General features: G+C 35.9%; 1 protein-coding gene and 1 non-coding gene across 4 annotated transcripts in view; one reads left to right on the forward strand and one right to left on the reverse strand.

Moving 5' to 3' along the window:
• NFATC3 (nuclear factor of activated T cells 3) overlaps positions 1-23,601 on the reverse strand; it is a 199,659-nt gene that overhangs the window by 61,661 nt on the left and 114,397 nt on the right. For all 3 annotated transcript variants that reach the window (XM_071209115.1, XM_071209116.1, XM_071209114.1), the window contains exons 4-6: positions 13,715-13,914; positions 8,484-8,656; positions 5,915-6,055 (exon numbers count right to left, since the gene is read on the reverse strand). In XM_071209115.1, the coding sequence (XP_071065216.1) occupies positions 5,915-6,055; positions 8,484-8,656; positions 13,715-13,914 (514 nt within the window). The remainder of the gene's footprint in view (positions 1-5,914; positions 6,056-8,483; positions 8,657-13,714; positions 13,915-23,601) is intronic.
• LOC111764425 (U6 spliceosomal RNA) lies at positions 6,324-6,432 on the forward strand. Its single transcript, XR_002797038.1, has one exon. It is a non-coding gene; the product is annotated as a U6 spliceosomal RNA (small nuclear RNA).

Here is a 23,601-nt window from a genome sequence, read left to right on the forward strand (position 1 = left end):
CTTTTTTTTTCACTGACTTCCATTATGAAAATAAAACGTGTACTACAGGAAAACAGTGGAGAGATAGATCTCAAGCTGCCCTAGTTAGCAGGCCCCCAGAGTTCATTCTACTCAACCACCCAAGGGATACGTGGAAGCACCCTTAGAGTACCCCCCACTGAATGGGGTCCTCTTTCTGTTTGTATACCTCAAGTGATGGGAAACTCATTCCCTTACCACTCCCTAACTTTTGGAAATAATTGCTGCTGGAAAGCTATTCATGACAGATGAAATCTGTCTCCTTAAATATCCAACTACTGGTCTAAATACTACTCTTTGTGGCCACCAAAGAAAAGTGTGAATATTTTTCTGTGAGACAATATTTCAGATGTTAGATAGCACTTATTATGTTTGCCTAAGTTTCTGCTTCTCTTGGTTAGCACCCTCAGTTCCACAACTACCCCGTACACAGTACTTCAGCCCCTCACCTACTTGGTCACTCACTCTTCTTTGAACATGCTCGTCCAGGGTAACCATCTCTCTCCAAATGCATCAGGCCCAGGACAAAATAGTCCAACTGAGAAATGACCCAGCACATTGGAGAGTGGTTGAGGCCCTCAGCATCCTAGGTGGAGATGTTATGTCTCTGTAAATGAAAGCTCTCTTGGCAGCTGCATCATGCTGGCTCTCTCACTAAGTGTGCAGCTAACAAGTGTCCCTCCGTTTGTCACACTACCAACTGTCAAGCGTGAGCTCTTAAACTATGCATTTATGTAGCAGGGGTTTGTTTGCTTTTTTCCAATCCTTGTAATGTCAATTTATTCCCACTAAACTTCATTTTGTTGGATCATTCAGCTTATCAAGATCTATTAAGATCCTGATGGTCTTCTAAAGTATTTGCTAACCTTTTCAGATTTGTGTCATGAAATTTGAGCATGCTTTCTATCTATTCATCTAAGTGATTCACAGAATTGTTCACCTGGGAAGAGCTCCACCTCCTTCTAAAGCTCTCACTCCAGAATAATGGGCAGCTATTCAAAAAGCAGGCATTCACCCAGTGACTAACCCATACAAGTATCATCGCAGCTACCACAGCTTCTTCATCTGGTCTATGGAGATAACAGAACAGACTTCACAAAATGTACACCAGGTTGTGACTATCATTTTCCAGTCCAGTAACTAGATAGTGGCTATCCCTGTTGTACAAGAAATACTACAGACAAGTGTTATGACTCCTTAGGATTATTCTTCAGTTCAGCAACCATATCATGGGTCTCCATGGGCCAGGCCCTTTGGATTACTGAGATGATGGAGATAAGATACACTTCCTTCAGTCCGTGGATGAAAGGTAAACACTGTTCATTATAATGAAATGTGGTAGGTACAATAAGTAATGAAGGTACCCTCTGGGTATACCAAGAACACAGAGGTCCATGTGTCCCTAACTGAATCGTGGGGTGGGGGAGTGGGACAAGGAAGGCTTTGTGGAGGAACTCTTGAACTGAGGCTTCAAGATAAGATAGAAACCATATGATGTGGGGGAAGGGTAGTCAGGGCAGAGGAGAGAGCATGAGAAACCACATGATATAGGAAATTTTAAGCAGCTGTATTGGTGGAGTAGAAAGTAAGAAAGAAAGAAAGAAAGAAATGAGGCTGGAAAGATAAGCAGCAGGTTATGATCTATGTGTCACTTTAAGGACACTGAAAAATGAAAACCAACACTGTAGGTGCTTTTAGAATAGACATTACATATTCACAACTGCAATCTCCTCTGAGGCCAAATAACTGCCACCATTTAACACATTTCAATTAAAATCAAAAGCTCTTAAATGTGAAGCTCTGGGTTAAATAAAAGGAATTCTATAATGGAATTGCCTTATACATACATATTTATTGTATTTGGCACAAATGAATTTTTACAATGGAAACTAAGTGATAAGCTTTGAGACACTGTTTCTGTCTTATACATCTTCTTTCACTTAAAATATGACCTCCACAAGAAGACATTCCTTAACCATCTGATCCAAATAATTCACTATTCAGTCACTCTCTGTCACAGCACCCTCTTACTTCACAGCACTATTTTTTTTTTTTAAAGGTACTGGCACTGGGGATAGAACCTGGGACCTCGTATGTGAGAAGCTGGTGCTGGACCACTGAATCACACTGGTTCCCCTGATTTGGTTTTCTCATTTGCTTGTTGTTTGTTTTTATTTTTAGGAGGCACAGGAGACAGAACCAGGGACCTCCTATGTGGGAAGCAGGCCCTCAACACTTGAGCCACATCCATCCCTTCATACCACTTTTACCTTCATATTTGCTTATGTTTCATTGTTTGCTCCTCCCAATAGAATACAGTCTATCAGAGCAGGCAACTTGAAGATTTTGTTCACGATTTTATTTCCAATGTCTAGACTATTGTCTGTCACTAAGAAACTGCTTCACAAATAACAGAACTGATATTTCTTAAAGACAGGCAGGATGTTGGGCATAACTGAAGGGGGTGGAAGAAAGTGAATTTTAAGGGAGAAGAAGACAGAGTCATAGTTTCCAACTCAAGAAGAAGGGCCTGTCATTATCAGTCAAGTTAGGAACCCAGTGAAATGAACTGGTTTGTGGGGTCAGCTATGTTTTCCTATTTTTAAAGTATCTGTGTGGGACATTCATATAGCAATATGTTTTTCCCAGGAAGATGGAATATAATGAAAAGAAAGCTAAATATAGAACCCTAGGAAACATCTATAGTTAGGGACCAGAAAAACTGGTAAAAAAAGATAGGTGGGAATAGGTAAAGGTGTGCTAAGAACCAAATAAGTAGAATTACACAAAAGCCTAGAAAGAAGAGTCTGAAAAAGGGCAGCAGGTTGGCAAATGGAGCAGGATGAGAAGCAGCTGCCAAATGATTTTTAGAAGGCTATGATTTCCATGGAGTGAGAGACAAAGACTAAAGTGTAAGAGTAAGTAGTAGGTAAGGAAATGAAAATAGTTAACATTATTTTTATGAAAGGTTGGGTGATAAATGGAAGAGAAATGGAGTGATAGCTTAAGAGGATTAGAGTCGAGGGGAAGGGAATGTTTAAGATGAGGAGAACTTGTACATATTTAACTGAGAAAAATAATTCAGAGGGAAGAGGTGATGAAACCACAAGAGATGGGTATTAAAGATAATGTATAGCTTTAAGTGCTTTTCTAACTAAATGCTTAAGTTAGAAAAAGATCAAAGGATGAAAATAAATGAACAGTTGCTTCGGAAGACAGTTGATAGTTCCTCAAACAAACATAGTTACCATACACTTCTAGGTATATATACCCAGGAAAAATGAGAACATAAGCCCATACAGAAACATATACATGAGTGATTACAGCAGCATTATTCATAAGAGCCAAAAGGAAGAAATAACCCAAATGTCTTCAACAGACAAAAGGAAAAACAAAATGTGGAATATCCATACAATGGAATATTATTTAGTCATCAAAAGGAATGAAGTATACTGATACAATAAAGCTGTTTTTAGAAAGTGAAAGGACGAAAACAGATGAGCTAGAAATTTAAATTAAGAACAAGAACATAATCCCTACCCCCCAAAAAAGAAGTAAATACAGAAATTAGTGAAACAGAAAACAAAGCTATAACCGAAAGGATCAACAAATTTAAAAACTCTGGAAAGACTGATTAATAAAACAGAGATGGCACAAATAAATAGTAGCAGGAATTAAAAAGGGAATATAACTCCAGATGCAGAAAGAGAATATTATGAACAAATTAATGTCAAAACATTTGAAAACTTAGGTACAATGAATAAAATTATGGAAAAATATAAATGACCAAAACTCAAAAAAAAATTTTTTTTGAATGGTCCTCTACCCCTGAATGGTATTCAATCAAGAGATAACAGCTCCTCACAAAGACAGATCCCAGCCCAGAAGATGTCAAAGGTTTCTGCCACATATTCAAGAGCAGGCAAAACTACAACATAAGATAGTTTTAGAGAATGGATAATGATGGAGCACTCCTCAACTCATTTAGGTAACCAGAATATAGGAAAAATCCCTAATAGTAAGAAAATGACAATAACGCAATGGATAATAAAAGGCAATGATACAAACAGCTATTTCACAAAAAAGGAAACATGAATGGCCCATTACAATCTCAAAAGAAATCAGGGAAATTCAAATCAAAAGCTCAAAACATTATTTTACACCATTTTTACCAATGTCCACCAGATGATAAGAAATAGAACTACAGCAGCAATCTTGGCTGCTATTCATCAATGCCAGAAACTAGACACAGCCCAAATATCTAATGAGAGAACAGATAATATATTGTAGCACATTCATAAAGTGAAAAATTTCATCATTTTGTAGTGAAAGTGAAAGACCTTCAACTACAAACAACAATGTGGATCAATCTTAAAAATATCAATTTTGACCTTAGAAAAAAGCAATTACCTGAAGAATATAGGCAGTATTATATAAAGAACAAAAGGAGGGGGAAGGAGCAATACTTACCAAACTACAAAGAAAGGCAAGGGTCAATTCAGAATAAGGATCTGTTTGCAAAGGGGCACCAGGAAGTTTTCAAAAGTAAATGTTCTGGGAGTGGAGGCGGCTCAAGCAATTAGATACCTCCCTCCCACATGGGAGGCCCCAGGTTCTGTTCCTGGTGCCTCCTAAAAAGATGATGAGCAGACAGCAAGCACAAACAACAAGTGGGACAAAAATAAATAAATAAAAATAAATAAATCTTTTTTTTTTGTATACTAAAAACTTTTATTGGAAATTATTCTTTTTTTTTAAAGTTACTAGATCACACAAAATGTTACATTAAAAAACATAAGATGTTCCCATATATCCATAAATAAATCTTAAAAAAAAAAGCATATGTTCTTTTTCTTAAATTGGGTAGTAGGTACATGAGTATTGGTTATACGATTCTTATCAGAATGAATGCTATTTCACAATTTTTTGAAAGTTTAAAAAAATACAAGAGGGGAGTGGATGTAGCTCAGTGGCTGAGTGCCTGCTTTGCATGTATGAGGTCCTGGGTTCAATATCTAGTACCTCTTTAAAAAAGGGGGGGGGGAATTAATTGATTGAAAAATATTTAAAATATGCTCAGTAAGGGACAGGATCAAATATCCTGACAGACATAGGATTCATCTACTTTTTTTTTTATTAAGATGTAATTCATATACCATAAAATTTACCCTTAAATATAAAATTCAGAGGTTTTTAGTATATTCTCAGAATTGTGCAACTATCTCCAATAATTCCAAAACGTTTTCATCACCACCCAAAAGAAACCCCATACCTGTTAAGCAGTCATTCACCATTGCTCCCTTCTTCTCCAGCTCCTGGCAACTCTAACCTATTTTCTAACTTTTTGAATTGACCTGTTCTAGACATTTTATGTAAATGGAACCATACAACATGTGGCCTTTGTGTCTTCTTTTATTTGGTATAATGTTTTCCAAGAGTCACCCATGTTATGCCAAGAATTAATACTGTATTCTTTTTTATGGCTGAATAATATTCCATTATATGAATATACATTTTGCTTATCCATTCCTCAGTTGGTGAGTATTTGGGCTATTTCTACTTTTTGGCTATTATGAATAATGCTGCTATAAACATTTACGTACAAGTTTCTATGTGGACATATGATTTCAATTTTCTTGGGGTATATACATAGGAATAAAATTGTTGGAAGAGTCATTTAGACATTCTTAATGAATATTCTGAGACATGCTTAAGGAGCAGTTACCCTTTATTTGAAAATTTAATAAATGCTTTATTTATAATAAAATCTGCAAAAAGGATATCTGTAGCTTTAGGAAAACTGTTTTCTGATTTAGTCATTAAAACATCTGAATAATTTATTTCACTCTGTAGCCCCTCAGTTGGACATCAATCACTCAAATCTTATATTACTTACCTTGTCCTTTTTCAAGAAAAATGATTTTGGATTCTGGAAGAAAATTAGATCCAGTCACAATCATTTCATGACCGCCGTTTACAGAACAACTGTTGATACTGTATTTCTCAATATGAGGAAGTTCTTGAGCAGACCGCTGGGCTGTCATTTTTGTTGTTTTTTTAGTTAAAAGAGTTGAGAAAAAAACAAAATATTAGTTTCTATCTTTCATACATAAATGACGGCTTCAAGCTATAAAATGAAAATACAGAAAAGCAAATTCTGGTAATAACTCATCAATTTGATTGAGTGTTTTTTTCCTACTTTAACCAAAAAGATGAATTATATATTACATTCATCACATAAAACTGAAAAGATAATTTAGTTGTAGTATCTACTGTCACAATATTAGGTATATAAAATCATTCACGTGCTCACTTTGGCAGCACATATACTAAAAAACTGGAACGATACAGAGAAGATTAGCACGGCCCCTGTGTGAGGATGACATGCAAACTCGTGAAGCATTACATGTTTTTAAAAAAAAATCATTTCGGGCTTTTAAAGTTCAAGAAATGTCAGCAACTAACACCCATTAAACTAAGTTGTAATATTCCTTAGATTTAAGTGATTTCTAAAATTAGTTTCTGTGACTACAGCTGCAAAAACAAGAGACTAATATAAAGAGAAATTAACTAACTTGCATGATTTCATATTGATTCCAACACATTAACCCTATCAGTTTTTCTTTTAGCTTGTCTGGTCTTTTTTTTTTTTTTCAGTATTTTATCTTATTTATTTACTACCCCCCTTGCTGCTTGAGCTCACTGTCTGCTCTCTGCGTCCATTCACTGTGCATTCCTCTGTGTCTGCTTATCTCCCTTTGTTGAGTCTTCTTGCTGTGCCAGCTTTTCACAGGCACAGGCCATCAGGTCTCTTGAGGCCCAGCCATCAGCTCTCCCTGGGCACAGGCCAGTCTGCCCTCACCAGAAAGCCCCAGGAATTAAACCTGGGACCTTCCACATGGTAGATGGGAGCCCAATTGCCTGAACCACACTCATCCTTCTAGCTTAAGTCTTTAATACATTTCTTTGATATAAATATCTGCTAAAACTTCTAAATCTAACAATAATTACAAAAAGCAAATAAGTCCAAAGATATATAATTACATTGCTTACAATTAAGAGAAACACTTCTGAAGAATTACTACAGGACAGACACCAGGTAGCCCTTTCATCAAGAAAATACCTAAATCAAGAGATAATTATCCAGCATTGTTGAAACATCAGGATTCCATTTTGGTTTCTTTTCTAAATAACTGAAGCATACCTGAGGTATACACATTTTAATACTGAGTATTTTTTATGTAAATGTCTATAAAGCACATTTTTCTGCTTTACCAGAGTATATCAAATATAATCCAATTTCTCTTAATGTTTTTGAGCCATTATTTAAATTATCAATTTTTATAATTAGTATCCTTGGTGACACCATTCTCTGTTAGTAACTGGATCTAATCTGCTATATTTTGTGCCCCCCCCCCAAAAAAAACACGCTAGCATAGTTTTTTTTTTTCAGCTGATTGGTCAATAAGCTTATGGTCTTTATTTTAAAAACTTTCAGAGAAAATTCTGGATTGGTTTAGCTCTCAGTGGCCCACTCCTGAGCTCTGAGGAAGCTTGCCTTCTTCTGTGCAAGAGGCACTTTAGGACAGTTCCACCGCTTCTTTTAAACTTGTTAGGCTTCTTCTCATAGAATGAATTCTCTCATATAGCAGCATGAGTTTTTCTTGTATATTTTCTCTATCATATCTGGAGTTATGCTGTTGTTTTGTTTTTTTTTTAATGCTGTTCTTTATGTATTGAGAGAATTCTTTTTTTTTTTTAAAGATTTTATTTATTTCTCCCCACCCCTTCACTGTTTTGCATTTGCTGTGTCTGCCTGTTGTGTGCTGGTCATTTTTTTATTAGGAAGCACCAAGAACCAAACATGGGACCTTCCATGTGGGAGGGAGGTGCCTAATCGCTTGAGTCACCTCCATCCCCTGCTTTGATGTGTCCCTCATTATGTTTTTCTTCTTGTGTCTCTTGTTGCATCATCTTGCTGTGTCAGCTTGCCATGCCTGCCCATCATGCCAGCTTGCTGTCTTCTTATGAAGTACCAGGAACTGAACCACAGACCTCCCGTGTGGTAGGCGGGAGCTCTATCACTTGAGCCACATTTGTTTCCCATGGCGGGCATTTTCAATGAAACAAAGACAACCAGTAACACTTGATAGTACCAGAATCACACCTCGTGATTTGGTCACCAGATGCCATCAAGCCCACCTTCCTCATTTACACATAAGAAAATTATGATCAAGAGAATTTGTCGATAGTCACACAGCTACTTAGGGGCAAATTACAGTGAGAAGCATCTTCCTATTCCAAGATCAGTACCTTTCCCACCTAACCATAGCTCATTTCCATATGAGAAAATCATGTATCCTGCTCTTTGTCTCAGTTTACACTTCTGATCTAAACATTAAATTACAAGCAAAATAGAAAATAACCTATTGGAAATTTCAAAACAGCATCATATGCACACTTACAGCATTCAACAGGTATAGAAGCTGTCTGCAGAGAAAGCACTTTTCCATTGGACTGTGGGATGTGTACACGAAATACAAGTCGTACTCTAGTATTCTTTCTGCCAATATCAGTCTCTCCTTTTCGAAGTTCTATATCTGAATTGCGGAGTTTCAAAATACCTGCACAGTCAATACTAGGAAAAAATATTAAAAGTTTATTTGCTTATTGGAAATCAATGGTTCTAAAGAATTCAACTATGCACATATTGTTAATTTGGCAAGGAAGAACTATCACAATCTAAAATCACGTCAAAAAAGAAACTATTTTCTGCTGTTTAAATCTGGGGTTCAAAACATTTTGGTATGACAAAAGTACAGTAATAAGTGTGGCAGACTGCCTACTAAAAAAGCCAATTATTCTTCCGACTCCTATACTCATGTGCTGTTCATTTCCATATAAGAAAATCAAAGCATCTAAACAGACTGAGCCCTGCTAAGGCCAGCCAACCCAAAAAATCATAAGAAATAACCAACATTTATTGCTTTAAGTCACTAAATTTTAGGGTGGTCTGTTACACAGAACTAGACAATTAAAACAAAGTAAAAAGACTATTTCATCCTAGACATGTAACAAGGTCAGAAAAACTCATTTGCAGGACTACAAATAAGTCATCATTAGTATGTCTAGACTTTTATAATAATGTGTTTATTAATAAAAATAATCCAACAGGTTAAGATTCTTACATTTCTAAGAAATGCACACAGAAGATTAAGATTCTACATTTAAAGTCCAATATTTCATTATATTCAAAATATCTTACTTAAATATGGTTACTTAACACAACCATGGTAGGAAACAAGAGTAGCCACAACACATCTTTGTTATTCAAATATTGGAAGAAAAAATAAGTAGGTAACTAATGAGCAAATATTCTTTAATTTAAAGTTTACTCTCTATTATGGCTTTTCTTATTATCCATTCTTTTACTTTATCTACCAATAGTTCCAATTCCAAAGTTCATCGTCCAGAAGCTGTAGGACAACTTGTTATAGAACTAGATTATCAAGGTAAGAAAAAGGAAAGCACAAGAATCTGAAAAGGAATTTTTACACCCCCCAAATATTTTAAACCTCAGAAAAGCACATGGCAAAGAAAGAAATTAAAAACAATTTTGAAAATAAACCATTTGCTATTTATGGATAAAAAAAATATTTAATTAATAATGAGCAAATACACTTTAACTCAAGAGAGTATTGAGTAAATTATATCAAGGTAGTGAATATTCACATTAATATGCCAAGGTGAGTGTTTAGCAGACATACCAGAGATCATCATCCTTTTTATTGGGTATTGAGCAAAAATATTTTTAGTAGGGGGCTAAGTTTCTAATAGGAATATCAGAAATGATCACCTTAAGACTTTGGCTAACAAGAGATGGAAGCAACCATCAACTAATAAATGGATAAATTCTCAGCACAGGCTTCCCACATTTGAGCCCAATCCCTGGGCTCAGTACCAAAACAAAAACAAAAACAAAAACAAAAACAAAAACAAACCCAACTTAATAAAAGTAAAACTTACAAATAAATAAATGGATAAATAAAATGTGATATATAGATACAACAGAATATTATTTGCCCATAAAAAGGAATGAAGTTTCAATACATGCATCAACATGGATGAACCCTGAAGACATCATGTTGAGTAAAATAAGCCAGACATAAGATGACAGACATTATATGAGCTCAATGATATCAAATAATTAGAACAAGCAAATTGAGAAAGTCAGAAACTAGAATATAGGTTACCAAGGACAGTGATGGGGATAGGGAATCAGTAGTTAATGCTTAAATTATACAGTTTCTATTTGGGTTGATCATAAAGTTTTGGTAATGGATGGTGGTGATGGTAGGATAATATTGTGAATATAATTAATAGCAGTAAATTATATATTTGAATGTGGTTAAAAGGAGAAAATTTTAGGTTGTATAAACATTACTAGAACAAGAAATTTAAAAAACACAACAAACATAGGACTATACAATACAGGGAACACTACTGTAAACCATGGACTATAGTTAATAGAACAATTACAAGAACATTCTCTCATGAAGTATAACAAATGTACCACACTAATGAAAGGTGTTTAAATAAATAAAAGAATGGCTGAGATGATTTGAGGCTCTATGGACCTCAGAAAATTATGTTCTTAAAATTGATCCATTCCTATTATTGGTGGGACCTTTTGATTAGGTTACTGCAATAAGGTGTGGCCTCAGGTGGGTCTTAATGCTCTTAATGGAGTCCTTTATTTTTATTTTTCTTAAGATTTAAAAAAAAATTTATTTTTCTCCCCTTTCCCCCCCCAGCTGTCTACTCTCTGTGTCCATTTGCTGTGTGTTCTTTTGTGTCCGCTTCTATCCTTACCAGCGGCACCAGGAATCTTGTGTTTCTTTTTGTTGCGTCATCTTGTTGTGTCAGCTCTCTGTGTGTGCAGCGCCATTCTTGGGCAGGCTGCACTTTGTTTTGCGCTGGGCGGCTCTCCTTACGGGGCGCACTCCTTGCGCGTGGGGCTTACGTGGGGGACACCCCTGTGTGGCAGGGCACTCCTTGCGCGCATCAGCACTGTGCATGGGCCAGCTCCACATGGGTCAAGGAGGCCCAGGCTTTGAACTGCAGATCTCCCATGTGGTAGGTGGACGCCCTATCCATTGGGCCAAATCCGCTTCCCTAACTGGAGTCCTTTTTTAAGAGAATTTAATTCAGAGAGAGGAGAGACAGAGCCACAAAGTGAGAAGCTGAAAGCAAAGAAGCTTGGAAGAAGAGGGAAAGTCCAGCAGGTGCGACCATGTGCCTTGTCATGTGACAGAGGAGTCCAGGATTGCCAGCAGCCAGTCTTCCAGGAGAAAGCACTGCCTGATAATGCCTGGATTTGGACATTTTTCTCACCCTTGGAATTGTAAACTTGTAAGCTAATAAATCCTAATTGCAAAAGCCAACTCATTTCTGGTCTATGGCATTTCAGTAGCCTAGCAAACTAAAATGGTAGTACATGGGAACCTATATTTTATGCAGATTTTTCTATAAACTTCCAACCTCTCTTAAGAAAATGGCTATTAAAAAAATACATATGTAGCAAAGAAAATAACTATTAAATTCTATTTAACACTACAGCTATCTTTTTAAAAAATCCAACAAACTACAACTATATTTTACATTAGGGTATAAAACGGTCACATCTATATCCATACAGTTTTTTTGTGGGAAGAGGGGGACACAACTAATATTTTATTGCTGGGTGCTACAAAGTTATAATGATTGCCAAATTTGCATCAATTCATTTGCTTATCACATAAATGATTTTAAAAAAATAGTATCCAACATGTAAGAATAGTATCCAACATGTAATAGTATCCACCAAATGTATTGGTGGGGGGTGGGGAGCCACACAGTTTTAAAAATAGGGAGCAATTACAAGTAGGTAAGGCAATGAATACTGGCATCCTGTAAAGAATCTTGTAGGATGATTCTATGGCTTATGGGTTAGTGTTCTGGTTATTGAACAGAGAGTCTTACACATGCAGGCTAGATTAGGCAGGAAATGACCAAGCCTGTGAGTTAGACAATACAAGGGGAATATCTACCAATCTTTTCCATTTTATTCCCTTTACAGAACAGTAAAGCCATTCAATAAATGCTTAAGATTCACTTATCCATTATGTTGAACAATGGTCTTATCATTTAAGAATTTTTTTATCTTCCACAGTCTGAAACTATATTACATTCACTCATTGTAGCTTATTCTATTACAAAAGTAATTAGTTACCAGGCAAAATATGCTCATTCAGCATTACCTGCCCTGTTTTCTATCATACAAGAAAAAGTATCTTAGGTTTGGGTAACTTGCTTCTTGCCAAAAGTTCCCATACACAACCCTTTCTTGGACACAAAGTTGTCACAAGCCTTGCAGCCTACAGAATCCTGTTCCTCAACAGTATAGGGCATATAGAATGACCAGAGAAGTTTCAGGTGTGAATGTAGTGGGATGGGGCAGGGGGAGCTAGCTACCTGCTTGCTACAAGTCACAAGGGGTATTTTTTGCAGCTTTGTCCTTTCTGGTCTGATGCAGACATCTGGTCAAGAAGAGGCGTTCAAGACTGAAATCTGATCTGTTACACCTGTTCTTGCAATAGCCTGGGATGGATGCTACTACCCTTTTAAGAAAGGTCCATATTGTAGGGTGAGGTAACTTCTTTCACAAAACTCAATGTAAATTTCACACACCTACCTAGTAGTGGTAGCTGAATACTTGCCTACTTAGCATCCTTTCTTCCCTTCTTTCTTAGTAACAGGCCCCTAAACTGTTAAAGGTGGCAACATCCTCAGGTAAAAAGCATCATATCCAAGTCTTCCTTAAATACAGGAATAGTCAATGAGATGTTAAGTAGGGTGTTGGGTAAGTTTCTGAGAAAAGCTCTTTAAAGAGGCCTAACTCAGGCTGAAGTTCTCTTTTACCTTTCCTCCCACCCCCTTCCTCTTTATGCCTTCCTATAATATGGCTGTGATGTGTATTAGAGCTTCCATTGCCATTCTGAATCATGAAGCAAGCTTGAGGATGTAAAGAACATGCTAAAGAGAGCAGAAAAAAAAAGAGAGAGAGAAGTTTGTGGCACCAATAACTTATGAAGTCATCATGCTAGCCCTAAAATGCCTCTATGTATTTCTTTTATGAGATAAAAAAATAAATCTAAGTCACTGCATTTCAGGTTTCTCTTACAGGCAACCATACCTAATCCTAACTAATCCACTTGGACAAAATTCTATTGCCCTCTTAATCAGAGGTTGGCTACCTCAGTTAATTTGGAAATGGATTACATGGGATATTGGAGACAGTAAAAGTTTTCCTTAAGGAAAATTAAAAATCACAACTGTACTGCCTTGTTTATTTGTGTACCCTATCAGACTGTGAACTACTGGTAAAATTTTTAAAATTAACTTTTTATTGTGGTAAAATATATATAACATTAAAAAGTCCAAATATTCTTATTGCTATTATCTAGCATGATACTTGAATTGGACTTTCTTTCTGAAAATATGCTACCACCCTTAGCGAATGTACTATGATTATTTACATAATATCATCCAATTAATTTAGAATAAATGTATATAAAAATATATATACAATACAATTTTCTCAAAGCTGTTTAAAAAACAGAAGGAACTATCTATTGTGAACTTTGTTTCAAGATACCTGGCTGACATATTGTTTTCAGGAAGAAGTGGGATTTCCAAAACCTTCGTGCTAGCAATTATTATCTCTTGGCTTGCAGTAGCAACTGTCTTCCCAGTGATTCGATGTACTTGATAAAATGCATGAGGTCGCAAATATCGATCATCTGCTGTTCCAATAAACATTTGTAGATTGATCGGCTTTTCATTATAGCCTAGGAGCTAATTAGAAAAAACAAAGACAAGAACAACTTATTACGATTGCATTTCACAATGAGCTTACAATAGTAAGTATTATATCTGTATCTTAAACCATGGATAAATATTATTTTCCAAAAAAATGAATTATAATCAATGATCCTTTAAATTTTCAAAGTAATTTAAGAATTATAATACATAGGAATACATTACAAAGGTATACAATTTTATTTTTTTTATAAATACCTGCATCAATGAAAATTTTGCAAAGTCTTGTTAGTCTAACTGTGAAGAATATAAAAGAAATTTTGATTCTGTAGTCCTGGCAATATTAACCATTCAGATCAGACCTAATGACTTGAACGCAGGTTTGTATAGATACTTTTTAATAGATTGAGGATGCTTCTTTCTATTACCATTTTCTAAGAATTTTTATTATGAATGGGTGTTTATCGACAGTTTTCTTTGTAGGAAGCTTTTTAAAAATATGAATTAATTTGCTTAATAGAAATGAGGTTATTTAGATTTTCTAATTCTTCAGCCAGTTTTGTTAATGTGTGTCTTTCAAGATTTGTTTTCAGTGAAGGTGCTGGATTTATTTGCATTAAAGTTCTCAAAAATATCCCTTTATTATTCTGCTTTTTAATGTCTGTTGATCTGTAGTGATTTTTCTATTTCATTCTAAAGGTAATTTGTATTTTTACTTTTAAAAAAAAATTTGGTCTCAGTAGATATTAATCAGTTTTATTGATCTTTTCAAAGGACCAATTAAAAAAATGTTTTATTAAGAAGATGTGGGTTTACAAAACAATCACGTATAAAATAGAGGATTCCTATACACCACCCCACCAACACCACCTAGCATTAGTGTGGAATATTTGTTACAACTGACAATACCACTTTTTAAATAATTTTACTATTATTATGTTTTAAGTGGTAGACAGCACTTATTAAGAGAGTCTATGTTCTAGGCACTGCGTGAAGCAATTTACATGGATTACCTCATTTAAAACACCCAATACCCTGGCCTGTGATATCTGTCTCTTTTTTTTTCATTAGAGAAGGTGTAGATTTAAAGAAAAATCACGTAAAAAATACAGTGTTCCCATATACCTCCCTTTGTTGATACTTTGCATTATATGCAGTGTGGTACCTTTGTTACAACTGATGAATAAATATTAAAATAGTACTATTAATTATAGTCTATACATTACATTAGGTATATTTTATTCCATATACCACCTGTGACAGTTTGAATTTGGTAAATAAAAAAGAAGGATTATGTTTTTGAACTAATCCATTCCTGTGGAGTGTGAGACTCTTTGATAGCAGCAGATTTGGTTAAGGGACCTCGATTAGATCACTTAATTAGATCACTTTTGATTGGACTACATCGGTGAGGCATGAGTCAGATAAGGTTTCTGCCCTCTTATTGCCTTATATAAACAGAGACTAGAGAAAAAAGGAAGTCGCCATTTTGACCCTGCCATGTGAGATGACTTGGGGATCATTAGCAGCTGAAGCATGAAGCCCCCCCAGAGGCTGGGCCCACATAGCAGCTCAAGACTGAAGAGATGATGGGAAGCGGACTTGGCTCAGTGGTTAGGGTGTCCATCTACCACATGGGAGGTCCACGGTTCAAACCCTGGGCCTCCCTGACCCGTGTGGAGCTGGCCCAAGCGCAGTGCTGATGCACACAAGGACTGTCCTGCCACATAGGGGTGTCCCCCGTGCAAGGAGTGCTCCCCATAAGGAGAGCCGCCCAACGCGAAAGAAAGTGCAGCCTGCCTAAGAACGGTGCCGCCCATACGGAGAGCTGACACAAGATGACGCAACAAAAAGAAACACAGATTCCCGGTGCCGCTGACAACAACAGAAGTGGGCAAAGACGACGCAGCAAATAGACACAGAGAACAGACAACAGGGGAGGGGGTGGGGGGAAGAAGGGGAGAAAAATAAATAAATAAATCTTTAAAAAAAGACTGAAGAGATGAGCCATATAGGCAGCTGGTAGGGAGAAAGGGGAGCAGCCGAGGCTGAGAGAGAAGGCCGGGAAACAGGCAAGCCCTATGCCTCAGCCCACAGCTAACTAAGCTCTGAGGGATGGTGAGCCTTAAGGGGAAAGCAGGGACCTAGGAAGAAATCAGCTGTCGTCTTGCCTTGCCATGTGGCAGGCTGCCAGTATCATCAGTAGCTGACTTTGTTGAGAAAGCATCTCTGATGATGCCTTGATTTGGACATTTTCACTTTCTTGGAACTATAAGCTTTTACTGTAATAAATTTCCCATTATAAAAGTCAACCCATTTCTGGTACTTTGCATTGGCAGCCCTGTGGCAAACACCTATTATTAACATCTTGTATTAGTGTTGTACATCTGTTATAATTCAAGAAAGAACATTCTTATACTTGTACTATTAACTATAGCCCATTATCAACAAGAGGGTTCACTGTTATATAATCCTATGTTTTATCTTTTAATTTTTATTCTAATAACATGACCTAATATTTTTCCCTTTTAACCACATTCACATATATAATTCAGTGCTGTTAATTACAATTTGCTACCATTACCACTGATTTCCAAACCTTTACAATCAAACTAAACAGAAATTCTATCTATACAAACAAATCAACTAGCCAAATTCTACTCCCAATCTATCCCTTAGAAATGTATTCTAGATTCTAACTCTATGAGTTTGATTATAATTAGTTCATATCAGTGAGATCATACAATATTTGTCCTTTTGTGTCTGGCTTATTTTGCTCAGCATATCATGTCACATGCACTAGGACTTCACTGCTTTTTATTGCTGAATGATATTCTACTGTATGTATGTACCACATTTTGTTTATTCATTCATAGGTTGATCGAGTTGCTTCCATCTTTTGGCAATTGTGAATAATGCCACAATGAATACTGGTGTACCTGTATGAATCTCTGCTTTCAATTCTTCTGGGTATACACCTAGCAGCAGGATTGTCAGTTCATACGGTAATTCTAAACTTGGTCTGAGGAACTGCCAAACTGCCTTCCACAGCAGCTGCACCATTTTACATTCCCACCAGTAATGACAAGTGTTCCTATTTCTCCACATCCTCTGCCCAACACTCATAATTAAGAAAAAAAAAAAAGTAGCCATTCTATAGTGGGTGTGAAATGGTATCTCATTGTAGTTTCAATTTGCATTTCCCTAATAGCTAGTGATGTTCTGTATCTTCATGTGCTTTTTAGCCATTTGTATATCCTCTTTGGAGAAATGTCTATTTAAGTCTTTTGCCCATTTTTAAATTGGGTTGGGTGTCTTCTTGCTGAGTTGTAGGATTTCTTTATATATTCTGGACATTAAACCCTAATCGGATATGTGCTTTCCAAATATTTTTTTCCCACTGAGTAGGCTGTCTTTTCACTTCTGTGACAAGTCCTTTGATGCATGAAAGTTTTTAATTTTGATGAGGTCCCATTTATCTATTTTTCCTTTTGTTTGTTGTGTTTTGGTGTAAAGTATAAGAAACACCGAGTAACACAAGATGCTAAAGATGCTTCCCTACATTTTCTTCTAGGAAATTTATAGTCCTTATGGTTCTTATATTTAGGTCTTTGATCCATTTTAGTTAATTTTTGTATATGGTGTGAAATAGGGGTCCTCTTTCATTCTTTTACATATGGATACCTAGTTCTCCCAGCACCATTTGTGGAAGAGACTACCCTTTCCCAACTGAGTGAACTTGGCAGACTTGTCAAAAATCAACTGGCCACAGACATGAGGCTCTATTTCTGAAAACTTGATTCAATTCCATTGGTCAATGTACCTAGCCTTCTGCCAGTACCATGCCGTTTTGACCAGCCAGAAAGTGTGATTCCTCCAACTTTTTTTTTTTTGCAAGATGTTTTTGGCTGTTCGTGGCCCCTTACCCTTCCAAAGAAATTTGATAATTGGCTTTTCCATTTCTACAAAGGACGCTGTTAGAATCTTTATTGTGATTGCACTGAAACTATATAAATCATTTTGGGTAGAACTGATATCCTAATGACATTTAGTCTTCCAATCCATGAACATGGAATGTCCTTCCATTTATTTAGGTCTTCTTTGATTTCCATTAGCAATGGTTTTTAGTTTTCTTCACATCCTTGGTTGGATTTATTCCTAGACACTGATTGTTTTAGCTGCTCTTGTAAATAGAAATGTTTTTCTAAATTTCCTTCTCAGATTGCTCATTATATTACATTAAGTGTAAAAACACACTACTGATTTTTGCACGTTGATCTCATATCCCACTACTTTGCTGAATTTGTTTACTAGCTCTAGCAGTTTTTGAAGATTTTTCAGACTTTCTATATATAGGATCACATCATCTGGAAATTGTGAAAATTTTATTTATTTCTTTCCAGTTTGGATGCCTTTTATTTCCTCTTCTTGCCAATCTGTTCCGGGTAGAATTTCCAGTACAATGTTGAATAACAGGTTTTGGCAGTGGTCATCCTTGTCTTGTTTCAGATTTTAGAGGGAAAGCTTTCAGTCTTTCACCATTGAGTATATGATGTTAGCTGTCGGTTTTTCATATATACCCTTTACCATGTTGTCAAAGGACCAACTTTTGATTTTGTTAAATTTTCTCTATTAGTTTTCTACTTCAATTTCTTTTTTCCTGGGAAACGGACTTGGCCCAGTGGTTAGGGCGTCCGTCTACCACATGGGAGGTCCGCGGTTCAAACCCCGCGCCTCCTTGACCCGTGTGGAGCTGGCCCATGCGCAGTGCTGATGCACGCAAGGAGTGCCCTGCCACGCAGGGTGTCCCCCGCAGGGGAGCCCCACGCACAAGGAGTGAGCCCGTAAGGAGAGCCGCCCAGCGCGAAAGAAAGTGCAGCCTGCCCAGGAATGGCGCCGCCCACACTTTCCGTGCTGCTGACGACAACAGAAGCGGACAAAGAAACAAGACACAGCAGATAGATGCAGAGAACAGACAACCGGGGGAAGGGGGGAGGGGGAGAATTAAAAAAAAAAAAAATCTTTAATTTAAAAAAATTTCTTTTTTCCTAACTTTTATTTTGAAATAATTTCAAACATATAGGACCACTGAAAACATAATATAAAACCAATACAGACAACTCCAACTGTACCCCCTACCCATATATTCAGATTACCAAAACTTAACATTTTGTCACATTCTCTTTTTTCTGAACGAGAGTAAGTGTCCTTCTCTTTGAACACTTGATACTTTTCTGTATATTTTCTAAGAACAAGAATATTCATTTATGTTGATAAGTATTTAGCAAGTTCACGAAATTTAACGTTGATATAAAGCATGTTCTACTTTTTAAATTGTCCCAATAATGTCCTTTTGGCATTTTATCCTCCATTATTAGATCCTGTCCAGGATCATGGATTGCACTTAATTGTCACTGTCTCTTTAGTCTTTTTTTTTATTCATTTTTTAAAAAATATTACATTCAGAAAATATGAAGTCCCATTCAACCCCACCGCCCCCACCCCCCACTCCCCCCACAGCAACACTCTCTCCCTCATCATGACACTTCCATTGCATTTGGTAAGTACATCTCTGGGCATTGCTGCACATCATGGTCAATGGTCCACATCATAGCCCTTTAGTCTTTTTTTTTTAAATTGTGGAAACATATATACAACATAACAATTCCCCTCTTGACCACTCTCAAGCATATATATTTCAATTATTTCTATTCTTTATTTCCTTTCTACCTCTTCTTTTGGATTAAACTGCACATCTTTCTCTGTATACTTAGCACATCATTTTACAATTTTTTCTTAGGCATTTAAAGCTATAAATTTATCTCTTTAAAGACTGCTTTAAGTTGCATCCCACACATTTTAACGAGTTGTGCTTTCACTATCATTCAGTTAAAAAGATTTTCTAATTTCCTTTGGGATTTCTTCTTTGACCCATGAGCTATTTATTAGATATTCAAGCATTTTCTACATCTTATCATTACTAATTCCTAACTTAATATTGTTGTGGTCAGGGAATATATACCTTGTATGAGTTCAATTCTTTGCTAAATGCTGATACTTGTTTTTTGGTTCAGCAGCTGGTCTATCTTGCTGCATCTGTTCTATACACTCTTGAAAATAATAAGTACTCTATAGTTGTTAGCTACAGGAGTCTATAAATTTTAACAATATTGTTAGTTAAGAGTATTCAATTATTGTATATGCTTTCTGATTTTATTTTCCCTGCTTCTTCTATCAGTTACTGCCCGAAAGGGGTAAAGTCTTCCATTGTGATTTAATTCCATCAGTTTTGAACCATTTATTTTGATGCTCTGTTGTTAAGTACATACTCATTTAGGAAGGGTTAAGTCTTCTTGATAAACTAATTCTTTTATCATTATTAAATGTCCCTCTATTTCTCTAGTGACATTCTTTGTCTTGAAGGCTACTTTGTCTAACTTTCTCATGCTTAGTGTTTGTAAAATAAATCTTCCAGCTTTTACAATCTGTGTCTTTATAACTACATGTTTCATGTAAACAACATATAGTTATGTCTATTGCATCCAGTGACAATCTCTGCCTTTAATTAGAGCAGCTGGTCCCTTTACATTTAATGTTACTCTTAATACAGAATGGGTTAGAGTTTCCCACCTATCTATTCCATTTGTTCTTTTTCTTCTGTTCTTCCTTTCTTGCCTTCTTTGGATGGACGAAGTACTTGTTAGTATTCAATTCAATTTAATTTCCTGTGTTGAGTTTGTAGCTATGTGTTTTGTTTTTAAGCATTTGCACTAGAGATTATGCCATATACCTTTAAATTATTTCAGGCTATGTTTAAATAATATTACACTATTTCATGAATGATGTAAGAGAACATAAGAGCAATATAATCTCATTTACCCTCTCCTATTTTTTGCATTTTCATTTCCTTATATTTGACTACATATAAGCATCACAGTATATTATTTTTACTTTAAACAGTCAACAGTTTTAAAATCAACTTGAGGTCCATTTCTCTGTCTAAGGAAGGATATTGGTGTTAAGGAGCATAACTACAATGCCTTCCAGTGCTTTGGCAAAACCTCAGATGTGAGGCATTTTGACCAAGCAACTGCAAATTCATATTGTTGGAGCATTTGTTGTGTTGCTGGGGTTTGCAACTCTCTCTAAGTTTGGTGCGGCTGAACCAAGGAAAAAGGCATATGCAGATTTCTACAGAAACTATGATTCCACGAAAGATTTCGAGGAGATGAGGAAGGCTAGTATCTTTCAGAGTGCAAAGTGATTTTCGGACATAAAGAATTTCTTTGGATTGAGTTCCTTGGATGTTTGTCACTGACCTATCTATGCTCCTGATTAAGTAACCTGAATATGTGGGCTATGGAATAATTTCTCTTAATAAATATCAAATACTATGTACAAAAAAAAAAAATCAACCTGAGAAAAATATATAATATAAAGTAACTTAAGTAAGCTATTTTTCAATTATTTAGTTATTATAGTACCCTACAGTCTTTCCTTCAGTTCCAAGGGTTCTATCTGATATCACGCTCTGCGGCTGCTTTAATCCATGAAACCAGTGAAGGAGCAACATGATGAAGTAGGTTGCATAAAATTTATCTTTCAGCAGGGTCCTCAAAGTAGCAATGCAAAGTTTCTGGCACCTAGTCCCAAGCATTAACAATACAAGTTGTAGTTGTGAGTCACAGGGCCAGTGGTGTTTCCACTATAACAGTACTGGCAGAATGGTTGGACAGTGTCCCAAGTCATGTAATTCCGAGGCCTGAGATTTTATGAATTACCTAATAACCCTATAAAAAGTCCTCTTTGCTTCTGTATTGTGGTTTGTAAAGTATCCTGACATAATCTGCTCCACCCTGCTGGCCTTACTGCTGTTCACTGAACCACCCGAATTCATTCCCAGCCTCAGGAACTTTACACTTGCTCTTTTATCCCTCTGGAATATTCTTGCTCTTTATCTTACTCTTTTACTTCATTCAGCTCTGTATTCAAATATTATCCCCTTGGAGAAGATGATCCTATTTAAAATAACACATCTGTACCTTATTCTGTTTTATTTTTCATAGTATTGATCACTATCAGAATTACATTATACATTTATTATTTGTCTTCCTCAGTACCACGTAAGTTCAAAAAAGGCAGAAACTCCATAGATGTCACCACTCTATCCCCTCTTCCTTTTATTGAAGATCCATTATGGAAACAGCAATACTGAAATGTTACTCCTTCACACAGTATTAGGTAGATGTATTATATAGATGGTTTAGTTTCCTAGAGATTTGTAACAAATTATCACAGGCTGGCTAAAAACAACAGAAATATATTGTCTCACAATTCTGGAGGCTAAAGGTCCAAAATCAAGGTGTGGGCAGGGTCATTCACTCTTGGGTAGTTCTAGATGAAGATCTTTCCTTGCCTCTTCCTAGCTTCTGGTATTTGCCAGCAATCCTTGGTTTGAGGCAACATAATTCCAACCTGTGCCTCCATCTTCACATGGCCATCTTCCCTCTGTGTCCAAATATTCCTCTTCTTATATGGAAGTTATACTGGACCAAGGCCTACCCTAATCAGTATGACCCTAACTAATTATCTCTACAAAGACCCTATTTCCAAATAAGGTCACATTCACATACATGGGCATCTGTAATTTTACCATAGCTTTATATGTGCTTCTTTATGGTCAACTGTCACCCGTGATGAGTAATTTGTGCAACCCTGAGGCTTTTAAATTACCTGGTTTTGGTTTTTTAAAAAAGTTTTGTGGTAATATATATATAACATATATGTAAAATATATAAAGAGTTAATAATTGCCTTTTATATTAGGGTTAGGTTTGGCTGCATATAACTCATGGCTAATAAATAATTAGCCATTTCTTTCTGTTACACCTATTGCTCCTTCATATTTAAACCTATGGCACTAACTGTTCATACACTGCAAGAAGAAACAGCAACAACCTTACCACTTGCCTCTAAGTACTGTGAAGACAACAGTGTCCATCTAGTTTGCCACTAGATTTCCAGAACCTATTATAGTTCCTGTCACATTATAAGCATTCAATCATTATTAAATGAATTAATTTTGGAATAAGAGAATACAATTTGGTGGAGCAAAATAATTCCTGAGTTTAGTCAATATAATTTTTTAATGAAAATTATACCCGTTAAAGTAGCTTATCAAATGAATTTAATTTAAATTTAATCTAAAAGAGAAAATACAAATAATTTTATTACTATTACTTTATCCAAACACCCCATAATGTAACATATACAAAGAATCCTAGTCACATTAAATGACTTATGTTCATTCCAGCTTAGCACCTATCTTTTACACTTTAATAATAAAATCAATTGGATTTGGGAGAAGGTAATCATGCATATAAGATTTCAAAAGGAATATATTGCATAACACATCAGCCTAAAGTGATTCTAAGGATATTCACTGTAGCATAAGAAAAACAGGGCTACTCCTTTGCAACTCAGGAGTTTAAGAGAAACATTATATAAATTAATTAGACTATCATCCCATCCCACTTACAGAAGAACATTATGTTGTATGTATTAAATAAATTATTGCTAATGGTTACTACTGCTCTCTAGAACTTTCATCTATTATCAGTATACTATCAGGCTGTACCCACTGCTGTGCAGAAAAAAATAAGCTAAGTTATTTATGTTTCTATATCATGTCCCTAGTAAAGGTCTGAACCTCCTTATTTTAACT

The sequence above is a fragment of the Dasypus novemcinctus genome, chromosome 18, assembly GCF_030445035.2.
Source record: "Dasypus novemcinctus isolate mDasNov1 chromosome 18, mDasNov1.1.hap2, whole genome shotgun sequence".
Taxonomy (NCBI): Eukaryota; Metazoa; Chordata; class Mammalia; order Cingulata; family Dasypodidae; genus Dasypus; species Dasypus novemcinctus.